General features: G+C 41.5%; 1 protein-coding gene across 1 annotated transcript in view; it reads left to right on the forward strand.

Moving 5' to 3' along the window:
* Positions 1–19602, forward strand: part of LOC134355002 (rho GTPase-activating protein 29-like) — a 73287-nt gene that overhangs the window by 16399 nt on the left and 37286 nt on the right. Inside the window, exon 3 of the mRNA XM_063064620.1 lies at positions 16140–16280. Coding sequence (XP_062920690.1) covers positions 16140–16280 — 141 coding nt within the window. The remainder of the gene's footprint in view (positions 1–16139; positions 16281–19602) is intronic.

Here is a 19602-nt window from a genome sequence, read left to right on the forward strand (position 1 = left end):
TTTGGAGGATACAGTTTTCAAAAACATTGCATGAAGGCAGTCCATTATCTGCACTAGGTGTCCGCGCTGATTTTGTTCACTTAAAGTCTATGAAAAGAACACTGCAGCATACACTGGATGAATTCCTCCGATAACTATTTTTCTAAGCTCCATGTATCTATCCAGGAGTCTCTTAAAAGACCCTATTGTTATTGTTTCCGCCTCCACCACCCCCGCCGGCAGCCCATTCCACGCATTCACCACTCTCTGCGTTTTTAAAAAAACTTACCCTTGACATCTCCTCTGTACCTACTTCCAAGCACCTTAAAAATATGCCCTCTCCTAGCCATTTCAGCCCTGAGAAAACCCTCTGACTATCCACACAATCAATGCCTCTCATTATCTTCTACACCTCTATCAGGTCACCTCTCATCCCCTGTCGCTCCAAGGAGAAAGGCTGACTTCACTCAACGTATTCTTATAAGGTATGCTGCCCAATCCAGGCAACATCCTTGTAAATCTCCTCTGCACCCTTTCTATGGTTTCCATGTCCTTCCTGTAGTGAGCGACCAGAATTGAGCACAGTACTCCAAGTGGGGTCTGACCAGGGTCCTATATAGCTGCAACATTACCTCTCAGCTCTTAAACTCAATCCCACGGTTGATGAAGGCCAATGCACCTTATGCCTTCTTAACCGCAGAGTCAACCTACACCAAAGCTTTCAGTGTCCTATGGACTCGGACCTCAAGATCCTTCTGATCCTCCACACTGCCAAGAGTCTTACCATTAATACTATATTCTGCCATCATATTTCCCCTACCAAAATGAACTACCTCACACTTATCTGGGTTGAATTCCATCTGCCACTTCTCAGCCCAGTTTTGCATCCTATCAATGTCCCACTGTAACCTCTGACAGCCTTCCATACTATCCACAGCACCATCAACCTTTGTGTCATCAGCAAATTTGCTAACCCATCCCTCCACTTCCTCATGCAGGTCATTTATAAAAATCACAAAAAGAAGGGGTCCCAGAACAGATTCCTGAGGCACACCACTGGTCACCGACCTCGATACAGAATATGACCCATCTACAACTACTCTTTGCCTTCTGTGGGCAAACCAGTTCTGGATCGACAAAGCAATGTCCCCTTGGATCCCATGCCACCTTCCTTTCTCAATAAGCCTTGCATTGGGTACATTATCAAATGCCTTGCTGAAATCCATATACACTACATCTATGGCTCTACCTTCATCAATGTGTTTAGTCACATCCTCAAAAATTCCAGTCAGGCTCGTAAGGCATGACCTGCCTTTGACAAAGCCATGCTGACTATTCCTAATCATATTATGCCTCTCCAAATGTTCATAAATCCTGCCTCTCAGGATTTTCTCCATCAACTTGCCAACTACTGAAGTAAGACTCACTGGCCTACAATTTCCTGGGCTATCTCTACTCTTTCTTGAATGACGGAACAAAATCCGCAACCCTCCAATCCTCCAGAACCTCTCCCGTCCTCATTGATGATGCACAGATTATCACCAGAGGCTCAGCAGTCTCCTCCCTAGGTTCCCACAGTAGCCTGGGGTACAACCCGTCTGATCCCGGTGACTTACCCAACTTGATGCTTTCCAAAAGCACCAGCACATTCTCTTCCTTAATATTTACATGCTCAAGCTTTTCAGTCCACTGCAAGTCATCCATACTATCACCAAGATCCTTTTCTCTAGGGATCTAATTTATTCTCTATTTCATTTAAATACTTAATTTATTACTCAGTTACACCGTAGTTTCTCTTTTTTTTAAATACCTTTTAAATTATTTCTGTGGAACTTCGGCTGATTGGGGCAGCCGCTTAATTGGCTGAAATGTATTGGTCCTGATGTGTCCCAATTAACTGGTATCCACTATGTTCGGAAAAAATTATGGTATCTTCTTGTATTATTCCCTAGCGTACCTTGACATTTCATCTTTTCTCCCCTTGTGGCTTTTTTAATTGCCTTCTGTTAGTTTTTTAAAAGTTTCCCAATTCTCTTAATTTCCTGCTACTATTTGCAATATTGTATGCCCCCTCCTTTTATGCTGGCTTTGACTTCCCTTACCACCTTGCCTCATCCTCGTACTCCTTTTAGAATGTGTTGTCGCCTTTGGGATGAAATAATCCTGCATTTCCTGAAGCTCTTGTTGTTGTACTCTACCATCATCCCTGCCAGGGTCACTTTCCAACCAATTCGGTCATCTCCTTTTCTCATGCCTCTGTAGTTACCTTTTACTCAACTGTAAAACCAACGGATTTTTTCTTCCTCCCAAATTGCTGGGTGAATTCTATTATATTGTAATCACGGCCTCCTAAGGGTTCCTTTACCTTAAGTACTCTAATCAAATCTGGTTCATTGTTTGAAACCAAATGTAGAATTGCCATTTCCCGAATCTACTGTTCAGAGGCTGCATATAACTCCCATCAGGGTCTTTTTACCTTTGCGGTTTCTTAACTCTATTCACAAGGATTCTGCACCTTTCTAAGGATTTGATTTTGTGCTTTTAACTAACTGAGCCACCCCACCACCTCTGCCATCTACTTTTTGATAGGATGTTTAGCTGTGGTCTTTCAGCCATGACTAATGTCCACATCATACTTGCCAATTTCACTGTGTGCATTCAAATATAACAGCTTTCATCCTGTAGTCACCACTCTTCTTCTCAAGTGTGTCTCCATGTTGTCTGAAGTTAATTTTTTTTCCTAAACTTTGTCTTTTTTAAATTCTGGATACTTCAGTAACTTCCCCTGCACTACTACTTCCTTTGACTCTATCCATATGTTTACTGTCTGTTGAGCCAATAGCCTCCACGATTTAGTTTACTAAAACCGTATCCAAGGCCCTTGTTATGTGATTCGCCAGGACCCTTGTCTCAGTATGGTTCAGTTGGACCCCGTCCCATCAGAACAGTTCCCTCCTTCCACAATATTGGTGCCAATGTTCCACCTATTTAAGCCAACCTCCTTTACTAATCCTTGAGCCACAAATTTAACCCTCTAATTTTGTTGACCTTTTGCCAATTTGAACATGGCTCTGGAAGCATTACAGAGATGATTACATTTTAGGTTCTACTTTTTAATTTAGTTCCTAACTGTTCACATTTCCTCAGCAGAACCTCTTTCCTTATTCATGTTGTTGGGACCCACAAGGAGCACAACAACTGAATCTTTCCCATCCTGGTCCAAATTCCTCTGCAGGTCAGACATAGTGTCCCGAACCCAGGCACCAGGCAGGCAATACAGCCTGTGAGGCTCATGATCCTTGTGACAGAGAATTGTGTCTGTTCCCCTGACTATACTATCGCCAAATACAACTGTCTTTCTTTTCTCTCTCTCTCTCCTCTTTTCCCCCCGCCCCCCCCCCACCCTTGAATAGCTCCCTGAACCATGGAGTCACACTTGGGTTGCTCATGTTTGCTACAACTCACACTCTCATCTGCACAAGCAGCAAGAATCTCAGACCTGTTTGACAAGCTCAAGGACTGGGGTTCCTCCGATATTCCCTTACCTGCCTCAAATACTGTTACACTCTCTTATCCCTACCCACAAACAGAAGTTGAAGTAGTTAATCCAATGCCTCTTGAATCATAGCAACATTCTCCCACTCCCTGGTCTGTCATAGTGTTTGAATCTTAGATTCCAGGTCATCAAGTTTGAACCAGAGTTCCTCAACTAACCAACGCTTGCTGTAGATATATATTAGTGGTTGTAATTTGGTGCTCAACTGCAATGAGCTAAATTATTGTAGGATTGTGCAAATAGTATATCAGAGGAGATTGCTGATAACACTTGAGTATCACTTTGGTTGTCCGTGAGTTTTGTCCATATCTTCTTTGTAACACAGAACGAGGCTACTTGACCCATTGAGTCTATTTTGGCTCATAAAACAATTCCACTCCCCTACTTATATTCTCTATAACCTACTCTTACAACATTCGGTCATTTCCCTTGGATTCTCCCACTTCCCTGCCCACTGGGAATAAATTACTATAGCCATTAATTGCTAATAACTCAATTTTTCAAATGTGGAGGAAACCTACAAGGAGAACATACAAACACAATACAGACAGCACCAGGTCAATATTGACCTCGAGTTTTGGCACTATTAGTTTTGTCACTCTGCTGACTGAGATACCACACCAGGATTTTCTTGGGGTGTGCATTGGGCCCAAGCATCTTCAGCTGCTTCATCAATGACCAGCCTTCCATAATAAGGTTAGACCAAAATAGGTACATTATTAATGACTGTGTAATATTAATTCCCTTAGTAAATGCAAGTAAATGCCCTGTAGCGAGAATTGGACAGAACTTGAGCATCCATAGGTGAATCCAGCAACCGATATTTGGATGTTGGAATACATTAACCTCCCCTCATAGCAATGATATTTATATAGCTAGTCAATTGGGCATCTGGTCCCAGGAGTCTAAGCGACTTGCCTTCTGACTTCTTGAAGCATTTTCACCATCTATAAGGTGGAAGTGAGAAGCATGATTGAATGATCTCTGCTTAGCTGGTAAAGTACAACTCTGCCAACTCAAAGCTCCACGCTATCCAGGACAGAAATAAGCTTGATTGATAGCCTGTCCATCACCCTGTACATTTAGTCTCTTCACCACTGGCAGATCATGGATTCTGTTTCTACCAGTCATAGAATACATGACCAATAGACTGTTCAGTTGCAGCTCTCAGATCTGCAACCTCTACCCCTGAACTTCAGCCACTGCATTGAAATCTTTGATTCCTTCCCCAGCTGCACTGTGATTGCCTTCACTGGAAGGACAGCAGCATTTCAAGGCAGTTCACCCATATTTTTTGAGAGGGGTGGAAAATAAATGCAGGTCTTGCATTTATGTCCAGATCCTAAATTGAAGTTGACTTTTTTTTCCCAAACAGGAAAAGTTAGGCAACTTTCCAAATTGTTACGATTAAAAACTATAGAAATGCAGCTCGTTCTGGAACCTTTCAGCATGAGAATCAGAATGTGATTGGGTTTCAGTTTGTATCAGGTGTTCTCAGCCTTCTGGTGCTATCATGTGTTGGTTTAAAAAAAAATAGGCTAAAGACTGGTTTCTGTGATTAAAAGGACCCACTAGTGGAAGAGACAGTTTTGAATGCCTTTGCCGTTCCACCATTAGAGTTGGGGATATTCTTGAAGTTTGCAACGTGCCTTCTCTCCTGTCCTTGACAAACTCTCATATGCCTGAGCAAACAAGTAAGCAAAATAACTACACTGCAAAAGTACTTTTGGCTGTAATCTTCTTTGTTAAATCCTGTTGTGGTGAAAGGCACTAAATCAGTGCAGATCTCTTTTTCTTCTTTCTCTAACTGCCATTTGCAGGGAAGAGTGTCACTAATGTGTCATTTGATGGCTTATAGGTGTTTGCAATCTTATAATTGACCCACAAAATATCAATGAAATTAGTTGCATGTAACATATCCATCTCGCTGACAGTCAACACTAGTGCAGCTCAGAGATGCGTGCTTAGCTCCTTGCTCTACTCTCTCTACCATGACTGTGTGTCTAGGACAGCTCCAATGCTATCTATAAATTTGCTGACAACAGAACTATTGGCAGAATTTCAGATGATGAATAGAGGAACGAGATATCAGCAAGTTGAGTGGTGTCAGAGCAGCAACCTTGCACTCGCAAGACCAAAGAACTGATTGTGGACTTTAGTCAGAAAGGGTAAGATGAAGGAACACACACCAGTCCTCATAGAGGGATTAGAAGTGGAAAGAGTGAGCAATTTCAAGTTTCTGGATGTCAGTACATCTAAGGATCAATCCTGGGCCCAACATATCAATGCAGTTACAAAGAAGGCATGATAGTAGCTACATTTCATTTGGGTATGAGGAGATTTGTTACGTCACCAAAGACACTAGCAAATTTCTACAGATGTACAGTGGAGAGCATTTTAACTGACTGCATCACTGTCTGGTATGAAGGAGGGGGCACTACAGCACAGGATCAAAATAAGTTGCAGAGACTTGTAAACCTAGCTCCATCAGGGGTACTGGCCTCCATAATATCTAGGACATCTTCAAGGAGCGATGCCTGAAAAAGGCAGCATCCAACATTAAGGATCCCCATCACCCAGGACGCGCCCTCTTCTCATTGCTACCATCAGGGAAGAGGTACAGGAGCCTGAAGGCTCACACTCGAAAGATTCAGGAACGGTTTCTTCTGCTCTGCCATCAGATTTCTGAATGAATAGTGAACCCATGAACACTATCTCACTACTTTTTTTTGCACTATTTAATTTAATTATATTTACTGTAATTCACTTTATTTTCTCTCGTATTGCACACTACAGATATATTGCATATTACAGATCATTTCAACAGTGCATTGAGGTAAAGCAATAACGAGGGCAAAAATGTGTTACAGTACTGAGTGTATTGCAAGTTGACAATAAGATAAATTGTGAGATCAAAAGTCCTCTTATCATGCTGGAGAACCATTCAATAGTCTTGAGTTACAAAATACACGTGGACTAAGATGTTAACTGTCCTGCGCTGTCACCAGTGGGATCATCAGTTGATCTGCCACCTGTCTTCAGGAGTTTCGGCCTGCTTATGATCAAGACTCCCTCGAGGTGGTGGGCCAGCAGTGCTAAAGCACCATCTCCCACTGGTGAGCTTAAAAGCTTGGCATCTGCCTCTATCAGAGTTGTTGGTCACTTCCATCCAACAAATAATCTGCTCTTCAGGTGTCTATGCAACTACTGAAGGGTTTGCAAGATATGTATACACTGTCTGACTATCTGCCCCTCTGGACATACTTGGTCCACACCCATGCTGATCCTTTCTCTGCTGCCTCAGCTACAGCCCTGCTGGTTGACTTGATCTCTCTCCTAGTGAAGCCAAGGTCACGCAGCCATTTCTGGAGAGTGAATGCAATAAACAAGTGGCTGCGTGACCTTGACTTCACTAGAAGAGACATCAAGTCAGCTAAAAAGGTTGAGAACCCCTGGTGTAGATGGAGTTGGAGCACAATCTGGCCACACGGTTGTGAGTGGAAAGGGAATAGAGTAGTGGGCTGAGGATACAGCCTTGTAGGGCACCAGTGATGAGGATAGTTGTGGAAGTTTTGCTGCTATCCTTAGTGATTGCAGTCTGTTGTTTAGAAAGTCAGAGATCCATTTGCTTAGGGAAGTGTTGAGTCCCATTTTAGAAGTTTGAGATGAGATTGCTTGGATTTATAGTATTGAAAGTGGAGCTGTAGTCAATAAGTAATAGTCAATGTGAAGGCAAATGGGCAAGCATCATAAGACATAGAAGCAGAATTAGGCTATTCCACACATCGAGTCTGCTCTGCCATTCCGTCATGGCTGATCCAGATCCCACTCGATCCCATACACCTGCAGTCTCGCTGTAACCTTTGATGCCCTGACCAATCAGGAAACGATCAACTTCCATCATAGATATACTCATGGACTTGGCCTCCATCACAGTTTGTGGCGGAGCATTCCACAGTGGAACGTTCCACAGATTCACTACTCTCTGGCTAAAAAAAATTCTCCTTGCATCCGTTCTAAAAGGTCGCCCCTCAGTTTTGAGGCTATGCCCTGCAATTCTGGATACCCCCACCATAGGAAACATCCTCTCCACATCCACCCTATCTAGTCCTTTCAACATTTGGTAGGTTTCAATGAGATCCCCTTGGATTCTCCTAAATTCCAGGAAGTACTGGCCCAAAGCTGCCAAACGCTCCTCATATATTAATCCCTTCATTCCCAGAATCATCCTCTGAACGCTCTCCAATGCCAACACATCCTTTCTGAGATATGGGGCCCAAAACTGTTGACAGTACTCCACATGTGGCTTGACTAGTGTCTTATAAAGGTTCAGCATTATCTTCTTGCTTTTATATTCTATTCCCTTTGAAATAAATGCCAACATTGCATTTGCCTTCTTTACAACAGGCTCGACCTGTACATTAACCTTCCAGGAGCCTAGCACAAGGACTCCCAAGTCCTTCTGCACTTCTGACATTTAAACCTTCTCCCATTTAGATAAAAGTCTGCACTATTGTTCCTTTTACTAAAATGCATTATCATACGTTTCTCAACAATGTATTCCATCTGCCACTTTTTTTGCCCATTCTTCCAATTTGTCTAAGTCCCGCTGCAATTGCATTGCTTCCTCAGCACTACCTACCCCTCCACCTATCTTTGTATTATCTGCAAGCTTTGCCACAAAGCCATCAATTCCATTATCCAATCTATTGACAGACAATGTGAAAAGTATCGGTTATAATACTGATGCCTGAGGAACACCACTAGTCACTGGCAGTCAGCCAGAAAAGGCCCCTTTTATTCCTGCTCATTGCCTCCTCCCTGTCAGCCATTCCTCTGTCCATGCCCGTATCTTTCCTGTAATGCCATAGGATTTTATCTTGTTAAGCAGCCTTGTGTGTGGCACCTTATCAAAATGCCTTCTGAGAATCTAAGTGAATGCTATCTACTGCCTCTCCTTTGCCCACCCTGCTTGTTAATTCCTTGAAGAACTCTAACAGATTTGTCAGGCAAGATTTCCCTTTACAGAAACCATGCTGACTTTAACTTACTTTATCATTAGTCTCCAAGTACCCTGAAACTTCATCCTTAATGATAGATTCCAGCACTTTCCCAACGACTGAGGTTGGGTTAACCAGCCTATAATTTCCTTTCTTTTACCCTTGCCCCTTCTTAAATTGTGGAGTGACACTTTCAATTTTCCAGACCTCCGGGACCATGCCAAAACCAAGTGATTCTTGAAAGATCATGACCAATGTATCCATCATCTCTTCAGCAATCTCTTTCAGGACTCTGGGATGTAGTCTGTCTGGTCCAGATGCCTTATCCATCTTAAGACCTTTGAGCTTTTTTCTTTAAGACTTTTTCCTTTGCAATAGCAATGGCACTCACTCCTGCTCCATGACACTCATGGACCTCTGGCACACTGCTATTGTTTTATACAGTGAAGACAGATGCAAAGTACCCATTAAGTTCATCTGCCTTTTCTTTGTTCCACCCATCCCCCTCCCCCCCGTTACTACCTCACCAGCATTATTTTCCAGTGGCCCAATATCAATTCTCACCTCCCTTTTACTCTTTTTTTTTATATAACTGAAAAAACTTTTGGTATCCTGCTTTATATTATTGGCTTGTCTGCTTTCATATTTCATCTTTTCCCTTATAACCTGCCCACAAGAATATTGGTCCTCCTCGAATTCAAGTGCAACCATTCCATTTTTTATAGGTCCCACCTGGCCCAGAAGAGGTCCCAATTATTTAGAAATCTGAATCCTTGCACTCTGCTCCAATTCTTCAGCCATGCATTTATCTCCCACCTCACTCTATTCCTATCTTCACTGTCATGTGGCACAGGCAGCAATGACAGGCATATATCAGTCAAGATGTATGTAAAAGATGTGGATAATTCAAAGTATTATATGAACTATATCCCATACCAAACAAATCCATCACAGAAACTACCTTTGTGCCTGTCATTGTTCTCCTTCATTGGAGAATCTCAGATGAAGGGAAGTAGTTGCAGGATTGGGGGTTGCAATTTAAAATACGGTTACTATGCAGAGGTGAATTTCTGAGTTCAGGAAGCTGGGTTATTAATAATTTATAGAGAGGGCGGAGACAAAATTTTGAAGGATCGTGGAATTGAGCACTACGTGGAATTGTTGCAGAAGAGATGTGGATTGGGACAAATGAGCCATGATCATATTGAATGGCAGGGCAGACTTGAGAGGCTGAGTGCCTATTATTTTCTTGTGTCCTTTCTATTACTGATTAAAATAAACCATATAATGACTATCCCATCCACTTGCCCTGTCGGATCACTTTCATGTTTTGTGAGCAATGTGTACACAATCATTGTTTTTTGGTTGTTATAGTTTAGTTGCACATTATTATGTGGTCTGAAAACTGTTTAACACCACTGACATGACTGTCTTTAAATTGACGTATCAATCTAGTTAAACACACATCATTTAATGTAGAAAAGCAATAAAGTTCCGCAATCAGTGATGTTGAAGTTTTTAAATTAAATAGTCTGTGTCTAATTGGAGCAAACTTATAATCTGAATAATTCCGTGAGAGCTCTGTTTATGTATTCTCTCATGAGCAAAACTAAGATTTTAGTGGAAGTTATGTATATTTCTAAAATTTCAAATTTAGATTCTTAATTATACTTGCCAAAGCTACTGCTGATTCTTGTATGTTCCTTTTGGAATGAAGCTGCTTGTTAACTGGTAAGCCATAGGTGATTGACTTGCATCTGTTTGCTGACTACTGGAGACTGATTTGGATGCTACTGTGACTCAATATGCTGCTATTTCACTATTGTAGGGATTACTACAAAATATCACAAATTGAATTATTATGATATGGTAACATGGGTTTGAAGAAACAACTATCTGTGGTTCTCTTTCATTCTGGAATTCAGAATACATTGACTGTTGAGGAATGGTGCTTTGAGCCCGGAGCAATAGGATAGAATAACATCTTGGCAAACATCAAAATGATTGTTGTAATAAAATTGACTGCACCTTAAACCACACACTTGTCCATTCAGTGAATTTTTGTTTCCCATAGCAAGCTCAAATATAATCCAGATTTCTTCTGTTGCTTCTGTGCAGCAGTTGCTCTATTTTTTTTCTCCACCTCATTTGTTCTTGCATTAAATTAAAATTAATTGTACAGAAAATCTCATTACATGGCACAGCAACCAGGCATAGTTTACATTTATGAGAAGTATTCCAAGAAGCCTCAAATCATAATATAAAATGAATACCAAGCAAAAATTGATATATAAAGGGATAACTCAGCATTTGGTCAGAGTAGGACTTAATAGCCTCATAAAGAGCAGTGATGAGGTGGAAGAGGTTTAATTGAGGATGATGGCACAGCTTTCAGTAGTGAGGCAAAAGGAGCAGATTGAGTTTGTGTTGAAGAAACCTCATTGGAAAGGATGTGGAAAAGATTTCTAGGATTGATGGGTGTTAAAAGAAGTGGATTGATAGGTCATGAGTTAATTTAACTAAATGTAGGCTACATTTTCATAGGGAATAGAGGAATGAGTGAGCATGAAATAATTTGGCCATCTGAGATTTTGATGTGATTAAGATTACAGATAAAGTTCCAAGACACACGAGTAATGTATTAGAATCACTGAGTCTAGAGATGGTGCCGGAGTCTTCAGCAGGAATCTGTGCTTCAGGATGGCATCAGAGAGCAGCAACGACTGATGGTGACGTCCTGCAGACAGTTTAAGAAACTACCTCTTGTACTTCTACTTTCAAATATGATTCTACTGCTAAGATGCATGTGATTGGAACCTGTGATTTATATCTTGGTGGTATGTTTTAGGGCCAGTTGAGTGATCTGGCACTTCGCTGTCTCCGAGGGAGTTCAGTGAAGTTGGGAGTGGAGGGCTCAGCCTGCAGGCCTGAACAAAGGGTGCAGTCCCTTGATTGACTCCATTGCTTCTCTCAGATTGAGATGCTGAGCAGAGACAAAAATGGAATGCAGGTGGTTGTTCAACGCTATCTGCCTGCTTTGGACCGGTCTTCCTTGCCCTCTCACTAGCTGCTGTTGAAGGCTTGGGTTCCACGTTGCAAGGATTGATCGGCGAGTTTCATGGCTGTTGACTTGGGGTGGTGGGGGGGAGGTGCTTTCAGGTTGAGTTTCTGGATTCAGGTTCTTTTTTTTTTGGCTGTTCATGAGCGGTTTGATTTCGGGCAAATGGGGCTCACCCAGGAGAAAGGCGGCAGCCCGCCTAGGAGAAGAAAAACTCTGATTTGTAAACCTCCGCTGCCTTGTGGCCATACCCACCCATGAAAAAGACTTCAGGAGTAAACCCCGAGGAAGAAATCTGGAGCCGGGGTCCCTAAGACAGTTTGATGTTGTTTACATCTTCACACTGGCAATCTCTGCGACGACATTGGTGCCAAGCTGTATCGGTGTCTGCCCTTCCCTTGGACCGTATCGGTGATGTGGAGAGGGGGAACCCGCTGCATGGGTAGCAGCCGGTTCTTCAAATCTTCCCACCCAGGCTTACACCCTGGAAAGGACACAGTCCACCCAAGGCGCAAACCGGTGATCCCCTGGGATCGACGGCTGCCTACTACTGATCAGGATGATTGATTCGGACAGGGTCACTTTGTTGAAGACTTGTTCTGCAGCCTGTAGTCAGCTAGGAGCTCAGAACTAGACTAAACTGAATACTCCTGGACTCCTGGTTTGATATATTGTGTGCTGTTCACTCGCTTTTTGCCATTCGTGCAATTTGTTCTTTTTTGTCCACACTGGGGGTTTGAATTTTCTTTGAACAGGTTCCAGGGTGTTTCTTTGTTTCATGGCTGCCTGCAGGAGGACAAATCTCAGAACTGCATTCTGAATATATATTTTGATCATAAATGTACTTTAAATTTTTGAATCTTTGTAATTGCAGTAGAGTATATGTTAGGTTAGGACCACATGAAACTTTGAACTTTGAGATAGAGGACATGCAGGTTTCAAACTTAAATTAGTTAATTGGGTCACAGGTTGTAAATAACTTTGAAGTAGAACTTGGCCAGGAAATTAAAATGGATACTATCATAAGATTCTGCAGATGCAGGAAATCTTGAGTAACGCATACATTGATAGAGGAACTCAACAAGTCAGTCAGCATGTAGTGTGGAGAATAAACAGTTAATATTTTTGGTCAAGGCCCTTCATCAGGATTGGAAATGAAAGGAAGGGGAGAATGGAAGGAGTACAGGCTGGCAGGTGATGAGTGAAATGAGGTGGGAGGGAAGATGGGTTGGTAGTGATGTGGGCATGAAATAAGAAACTGGGAGAGGATATGTAGAAGAGTAATGGACTGAAGTAAAGGGCATCTAATAGGAGAGGACAGGGTACCAAGAGAGAAGGGGAAGGAGGGGAACTAAAGGGAGGTAATGGGCAGGTGTGGAGAAGAGAAGTGAGAGGGTAAACTGTATGAGGAATAGAAAAAAGCAGGAGGGAGGGGGGAATTATCAGAAGTTAGGGAAATCAGTGTTCACGCCATCAGGTTGGAATATGCTGTGATGTGTTTCTCCTCCAACCTGTATTTGGCCTCTGTCCCTGGCCTCCTCTACTCCCATATGTCAAAATGGAAAGTCAAATTTAAGTGTGTATCTACTGGTAGATCCTGCCTTAGGGATGGGCAGAGCAAAGATGCTAACAAAGTGGTCCCTTAATTAGCTGTGGGTCTCACTAATGTAGAGGAGGCTACACCGGGAGCACTGGATACAAGAGGATCCCTTCTAAGTGACGTGTTACCTCACCTGAAAGGACTATTTGGACTGTGAATGATGGGTGGTAAGGGAGATGTAGGGGCAGGTGTAGCACTTGTCACACTTTCAGGGATAAATGCCAGGAGGGGGACGATTGGACAGAGATTTACCGGGATGCTGCCTGGGTTAGAGAACGTCTTATGAGTAAAGGTTGAGCAAGCGAGGGCTTTTTTTTTCTTTTAGAGCGAAAAAGGATGAGAAGTGACTTAAAGGGATGTATACGATGAAAAGCACAGGCAGAGTGGATAACCAGCACTTTTTTTTTCCTCCGGTGCAGAAATGGCTAATATGTGAGGGCATAATTTTATGGTGGTTGGAGGAAAGTGGGAATGTCATGTAGGGCCTGTACTGTGCTGTACTGTTCTTTATTCTGTTATGATTCACCTTCACACAAGCTTTATTTCCCTGATGTTCCTGCATGTTTGATCATCTTAATTAAAGACAAAGTTTGGATCAAAAGGTTGGTTTATAATGAGTTACTTACAAAGTCATAACTGCTGGAAGGGATGTATGATGTGTAAATTAATTTATCATTCCTCTGTCCCTTCCCACCCTGTCACCACTCACTAGACATAGTACAAAAAATGAATTTTACATCATAAAATGTTTTATTTAAAAACAATTGGTATCAGCAGCCTCTGTTAAGCACTTTAAGTTTAGCACTTCAAGGGATCTCCTGAAGTGCTAACTGCAGATCTCAAACTGCTTGACCTCTGAACTTGATGCACCCAAGGTCAAGGCACATAAGGTCTGATCCAGCTACTAGGAGGTCTAATTACACTATTACCTACCTACCACTCCCATTTTCTCCTATTTTCCATAGTTTTCCCATATTTATTCCCTTCTCACAGGCCTGCAGAGATGGTATGCAGCTGCAAACCTAGCAGGCAGCTGCGATTTGTGAAATTTAGAGTTTTTCATTATTGTCCTTAAATGGATTAAACAACGTTTGCCAAATTTTAAACTTCTGGTTGGAACTAATGCAATATGCAGTACAATTCAGTGCACATCTTTGCCAGAAGTTTTTTTTTTGTTAAAAGGTCACATGAGACAGTTGTGAAGGGTGCATGTTGTACATGGGGTGGTGTGTCATTAATCATTTGAAAGTGACACAGTATATTGAGAGTTTGCACTTTTGGGATTCCCTTCTTTGTAAAAAAAAAGTTGCATCTTCACTCAATATGCTGGAGGAACTCTGCAGGTCTGACAGTATCTATGGAAAAGAGTACATTTGACATTTTGGGCTAAGATCCTTCATCAGGACTGGGGAAAAAATGAGTTAGAGTAGAAAGTGGGGTGAGGGGAGGAAGAACCAGAAGGTGATAGGTGAAACTGGGAGGGTGAGGAGTGAAGTAAAGAGCTGGAATGTTGACTGGTGAAGGAGATACAGGGCTAGTGAATGGGGAATCTGATAGAGGACAGAAGGCCATGGAAGAAAGAAAAAGGGGGTGGGGGAGCACCAGAGGGAGGTGGTAGGCATGTAAAGAGAAGGTCAGAGAGGGAAATGGGACTGGTGAAGGAGCGTGGGGTGTGGGCAGTACCAGAAGTTTGAGAAGTGTTTGTTCATGCCATCAGGTTGGAGGCTACCCAGACAGAATCTGGGTAGAGGAATCCATTGATTGACATATGAGAATGGGAAGTGGAATTAAAATGGGTTGCCACTGGGAGATCCTGCTTTTTCTGGCAGGTACTTGGCGAAATGGTCTCCCAGTCTATGTTGGGTCTCACCAATATACAGGAGGCCACACCAGGAGCATCGGATACAATAGATGACCCCAGCACTCACAGGTAAAGTGTCACCTTACCTGGAAGGACTGTTTGGAGTCCTGAATGGTAGTGAGGAAGGAGGTGTAGGGTAGGTGTAGCACTTGTTCCACTGCAAGGATAAGTGCCAGGAGGGAAATTAGTGGGGAGGGACAAATGGACAAGGGAATCGCGTAGGGAGCAATACTTGTGGAAAGCAGCAAGTGGGCCACCCATTTTAATCCCACTTCCCATTCTGACATGTCAGTCTATGGCCTCCTCTACTGTCAAGATGAGGCCGGAGGAACAGCACCTTGTATTCCGTCTGGGTAGCCTCCAACCTGATGCCGTGAACGTCGACTTCTCAAACTTCAGGTTATGAAACAACCCCCCCCCCCCCTTCACCAGTCCCATCTTCTTTTCCCTCTCTCACCTCATCTCCTTGACTGCTTATCCTCTCCCACTAGTGCTCCTCCCCTTTTTCTTTTTCCCATGGCTGGCTGTCCTCTCCTATCAGATTCCCTCTTCTCTAGCCTGGTATCTCTCACCAATCAACTTCCTAGCTCTTTACTTCATCCCCGCCCAGTTACACCTGTCACCTTATGTTTCTTCACCTTCTTGCCCCCCCCCCCCCACCCACCTCTAACTTTTACTCCTCATCTTTTTTTTCCTCTAGTCCTGATGAAGGGTCTCAGCCGGAAACATTGACTTGCTCTTTTCCATTGATGCTGCCTGGCCTGTTGAGTTCCTGTAGTTAGTGTTTTGTGTGTGTTGCTTAGATTTCCAGCTTCTGCAGATTTTCTGTAGTTTTTATCTTCATTCTCTGCCCAAGGGACCCCTCACTTCTAATCTGGGTGTATGTAGTTATTTTATCCAGTTATTATTTTAACATATATTTGATTTTTTTTATTAACTTCAGTGTATTTCATTTTTGAGTTAATTTGTAAAATTGTTGGTAATGAACTTTGAGTGCTGCCAGTAAATGATTAAACATTATTTGGGTATACCTTTGCTTTTTTACAGAAAAGTTCTTGTCTGTTAACTTGATATGTTTTTTCCAGAAAATAAAAGTTTACGTCAGATGGCTCATGAACGTCTAGGAGAGCTGTTAAGGGTTTTAAAATTGGTGATCAGCAAACATCAGTCATTAAATTCAGTGGATATTCTAAGTGCGACAGGGACAGTGATTTCGAAAGTAAAAGGTAAGAGCAAACAATTCAATTGCATAACAATATGTAAATTTATTTAAAGAAATATTTAATGTGACTGAACTGTATTAAAATAGAAATATTTAAGTATATTGTATGCAAACAAAAGCTTTATTTCAGAACAATTTGTAGATTTCATATTGCTTGATCTCTTGTGTGCTGGTTTATTTTCTCCCACTTCTAAGTAGAATAAGGTGTTGCAATGATTAGGCACATGAATTTGAGACCTATTATTAAACTAAAATTTGTGCTCTTGTGTTTTCATTACAAATCCTAGTGTTTATATTTGTTTGTTAATTTTACACTTCATTGAATTTTAACTTCAAATTCAAAAAGGTGTTGATGGAAAGAAAAAGTTTGTGCAAGTAAGAAAAGTATTCCTCAAACTAGCACCACCTGGTGGATTTGAATCTACACCATGAAATGTGGCTTAATACAGTGGATTCCAGTTAATTGGACTATTGGCTATTTGGGGCAACTCTTAAAGAACCAAAACAAATTGAGAAAATAGCCGGGACTCCTTTTGTTTACTTGAGACACTATGCCATCCAAATGGGGCAAGAGACTTGCCAGACAGGTTTAAGTAGCATCAGTCGCACCTACTTATGTGGCTGTTAAACGCTATGCCATGCTTAGAGTGTTCAAAAAGCAGTGATCTTTGTCACTGATAGTTGGCAAGAAAATTCAGAACCATTGTGCTCACTGGTGTCAATCGAGCATTGAGATTTGGAGAAGCTAGAAACAGCAGGGAGTGAAAATGAAAGGATTTTACGACTTCCAAGTTAGGAACTATGAGGAATTTGAGGATTTTGACAATTGAATTGAATGTTACCTTTGATCCCCACCAGACACTCAGCTGTGGCTCCAAGTGGCTGTCTGTATGTGACAGTGGCCACACCCCATACACCGCTTCAACAGGTGGGCTAAATCAGGTGAGAGTAGCTGGCAGGTCCCTTACCACGATGAGATAGGAACCTGCCTGTCCTAGCATGCGAAGACAACTCAAGTGGACTGGGCAGATGGGATCTACAGTGAGGTACAGTGGCCAGGAAAGTGGTTCAGCAATAGTATGTGGAGAGCAAAGGGCATAATGAGGCACAGAAGAAATTGTGGTCACCCCCTGTAACCAGGGAAGACTCTAGTTTTGACATCTACTCGTACCATTGGACCTGGACTTCTGAAATTGAGAGAGTGGAACACCCCCAGTAAAATGGCTCTTTACACATTTTTAAAAAAAAACTCCTGCACAGGTTTCCTGTCATTGTCACATTCAATGGACAATAACCAATACTGGTAGCTTTAATTTGTTCTGTAACTTTACTTTATTATGCCTTAACCACTTTTGATCTTTGTTCCTCCCCCCCCCCCCCACCTTTCACAATTTGATCCTGAATAATCTTATTGCATTTCACAAGTGTATCACTGCTCTTAGAACTGGCTAGCAATCAAGTTGTCATCTGCAGGTAGAGCCACGGGAGATGGGCAAGGTCTTAAATGAATATTTTATCATCTGTTTACTGTGGCAAAGTTCATGAAAGCTAGGAAATTTAGGGAAGAGAATAGCTACATTATGAAAGAGATGCTGGCATAACCATATCTATGTGGTGAAACTTGAATGCACTGGTACTTATTTTGAGTCAGGCAGCACAGAAAGAAGCCTCTCAGTCCATTATGTCCATTCTGGCCAACAATAGCCCCATCTATAGTAATCTCATTGACCAGAACTTACCCACAATCTTCCATTTCGTGGCAATTAAATGTCTTGATTTACTTAAATGTTGTGAAAGTACCTGTCTCCATCATCCACTCAGGCAGTATGTTCCAGATTCTAGCTGCCCTTTAGGATAGGCTCAAAACTTTTATCTTGAATGCCAGGGTGCTACAATATTTTGCAATGGTGGAGATGTCATTCTATGCTCTTGTTTGGTTTAAAACTTTGGTCATTATCTTCCTCCTGATTAAAGAGCTATTTTATTGATCTGAGGTAAAGTTTAAGGGATTTGATCAGTTTTTTTGCATCCTGTTCATTTCTCTGTAGTATTTTTATTATATATTTTGAGTTAATCATACTTAATGAATTTTATATAGATGATAGCAGACAAGCCTGTTAGTCAATTCGATCAATTGCTCTGCTTTTCTGACAAAGCTTTCCAGATAAAAGTATCTCTCAGTGGGAAATCTGAAATTGCATTTTCATGTTCAACACATTCAAATCTTGTGCACTAAGGAAGCACTTAGTAGAAGACATTGTGCATTGTATGTCATCGGAAATCACATTTTATTTTAAAAGCCTTTCTCATTTATTTCATTTGTTAGTCTTATATTATTGTGATCCTTTGTTTTGCTTTTCACACCAGAAAACAATAAAAGAGGACACAACTAAGAAGCGGGTATACTTGGGGAAAGGTGTTCTTGCAGTTGTTAACTTTAATGTTCTATAAATATATTTTTGTATCCACACCCATTTTTTTATTATGAAGTTTGCTATAGATAGTCTGCTACTCAGGAAGTTACAGAAAGATTTGGAAAGAGTTACTGGAACTTTTTTAATCTTAGCTTTGTAAGTTATCTAGTTGTAAAGATGTGGCAAAATATCTACCTCAAATTGTCATTGTCTTTAAAATTCTTGATGGAGTTATTGTTCATACTTACTACTTGTGTTTATGTCTTGGATGTGAACAAAATCTGCAGGAAGTTTATTTCCTTAAAACTTGATGAGATCAAAAGACTAAAAGCAAAATCTTTTAACAGAAGCTTTCCTGCAACAGGAAAAATGCCTTCCATTTACATATTTTGCACAGAAAAGCTAGTGGTAGCATCAGTGAAGTGCTAAATTAGGATATTGATAAAGGCTTGTGCAATTCTTCAGGGCAACATAATTGTATATAATTTACTGCAAAGTTTGAATATATAAACTGCATTTTCGAGTGTGAATTGGCAATGAAGACAAGTATTTAAATAATTTGTGCCGTATACTTAAGAGTTTTATTCCAAACGAGAGCTTACTCTTCGTGGGGGGAAGCAGAGAGGGGAAGGAACTGAAATGTTGGATTATAGTTGCCAACTTCTGGGGGAGTGAGGAGGTCCTTGCAGAGAAATTTTACGCAGATTTATTGAACCAGAAAATTTTTTTATTATTCGCACTGTATTGCTTTTTCAAAATGATTTGTTCCAAGAAGGTTGTACTACAGCTTCTTCAAAAGAAGTTAATTAAAGAGTACTTTGTTATGGCTTACTCACAGTACGTTCACCCTGTTAGTGTGCTTAACGGCACAGGAAACTGATGTCTTGCAAGATTTCAGTCTTATGAGATTTG

This window comes from Mobula hypostoma, chromosome 12 (assembly GCF_963921235.1).
Source record: "Mobula hypostoma chromosome 12, sMobHyp1.1, whole genome shotgun sequence".
NCBI classification, from domain to species: domain Eukaryota; kingdom Metazoa; phylum Chordata; class Chondrichthyes; order Myliobatiformes; family Myliobatidae; genus Mobula; species Mobula hypostoma.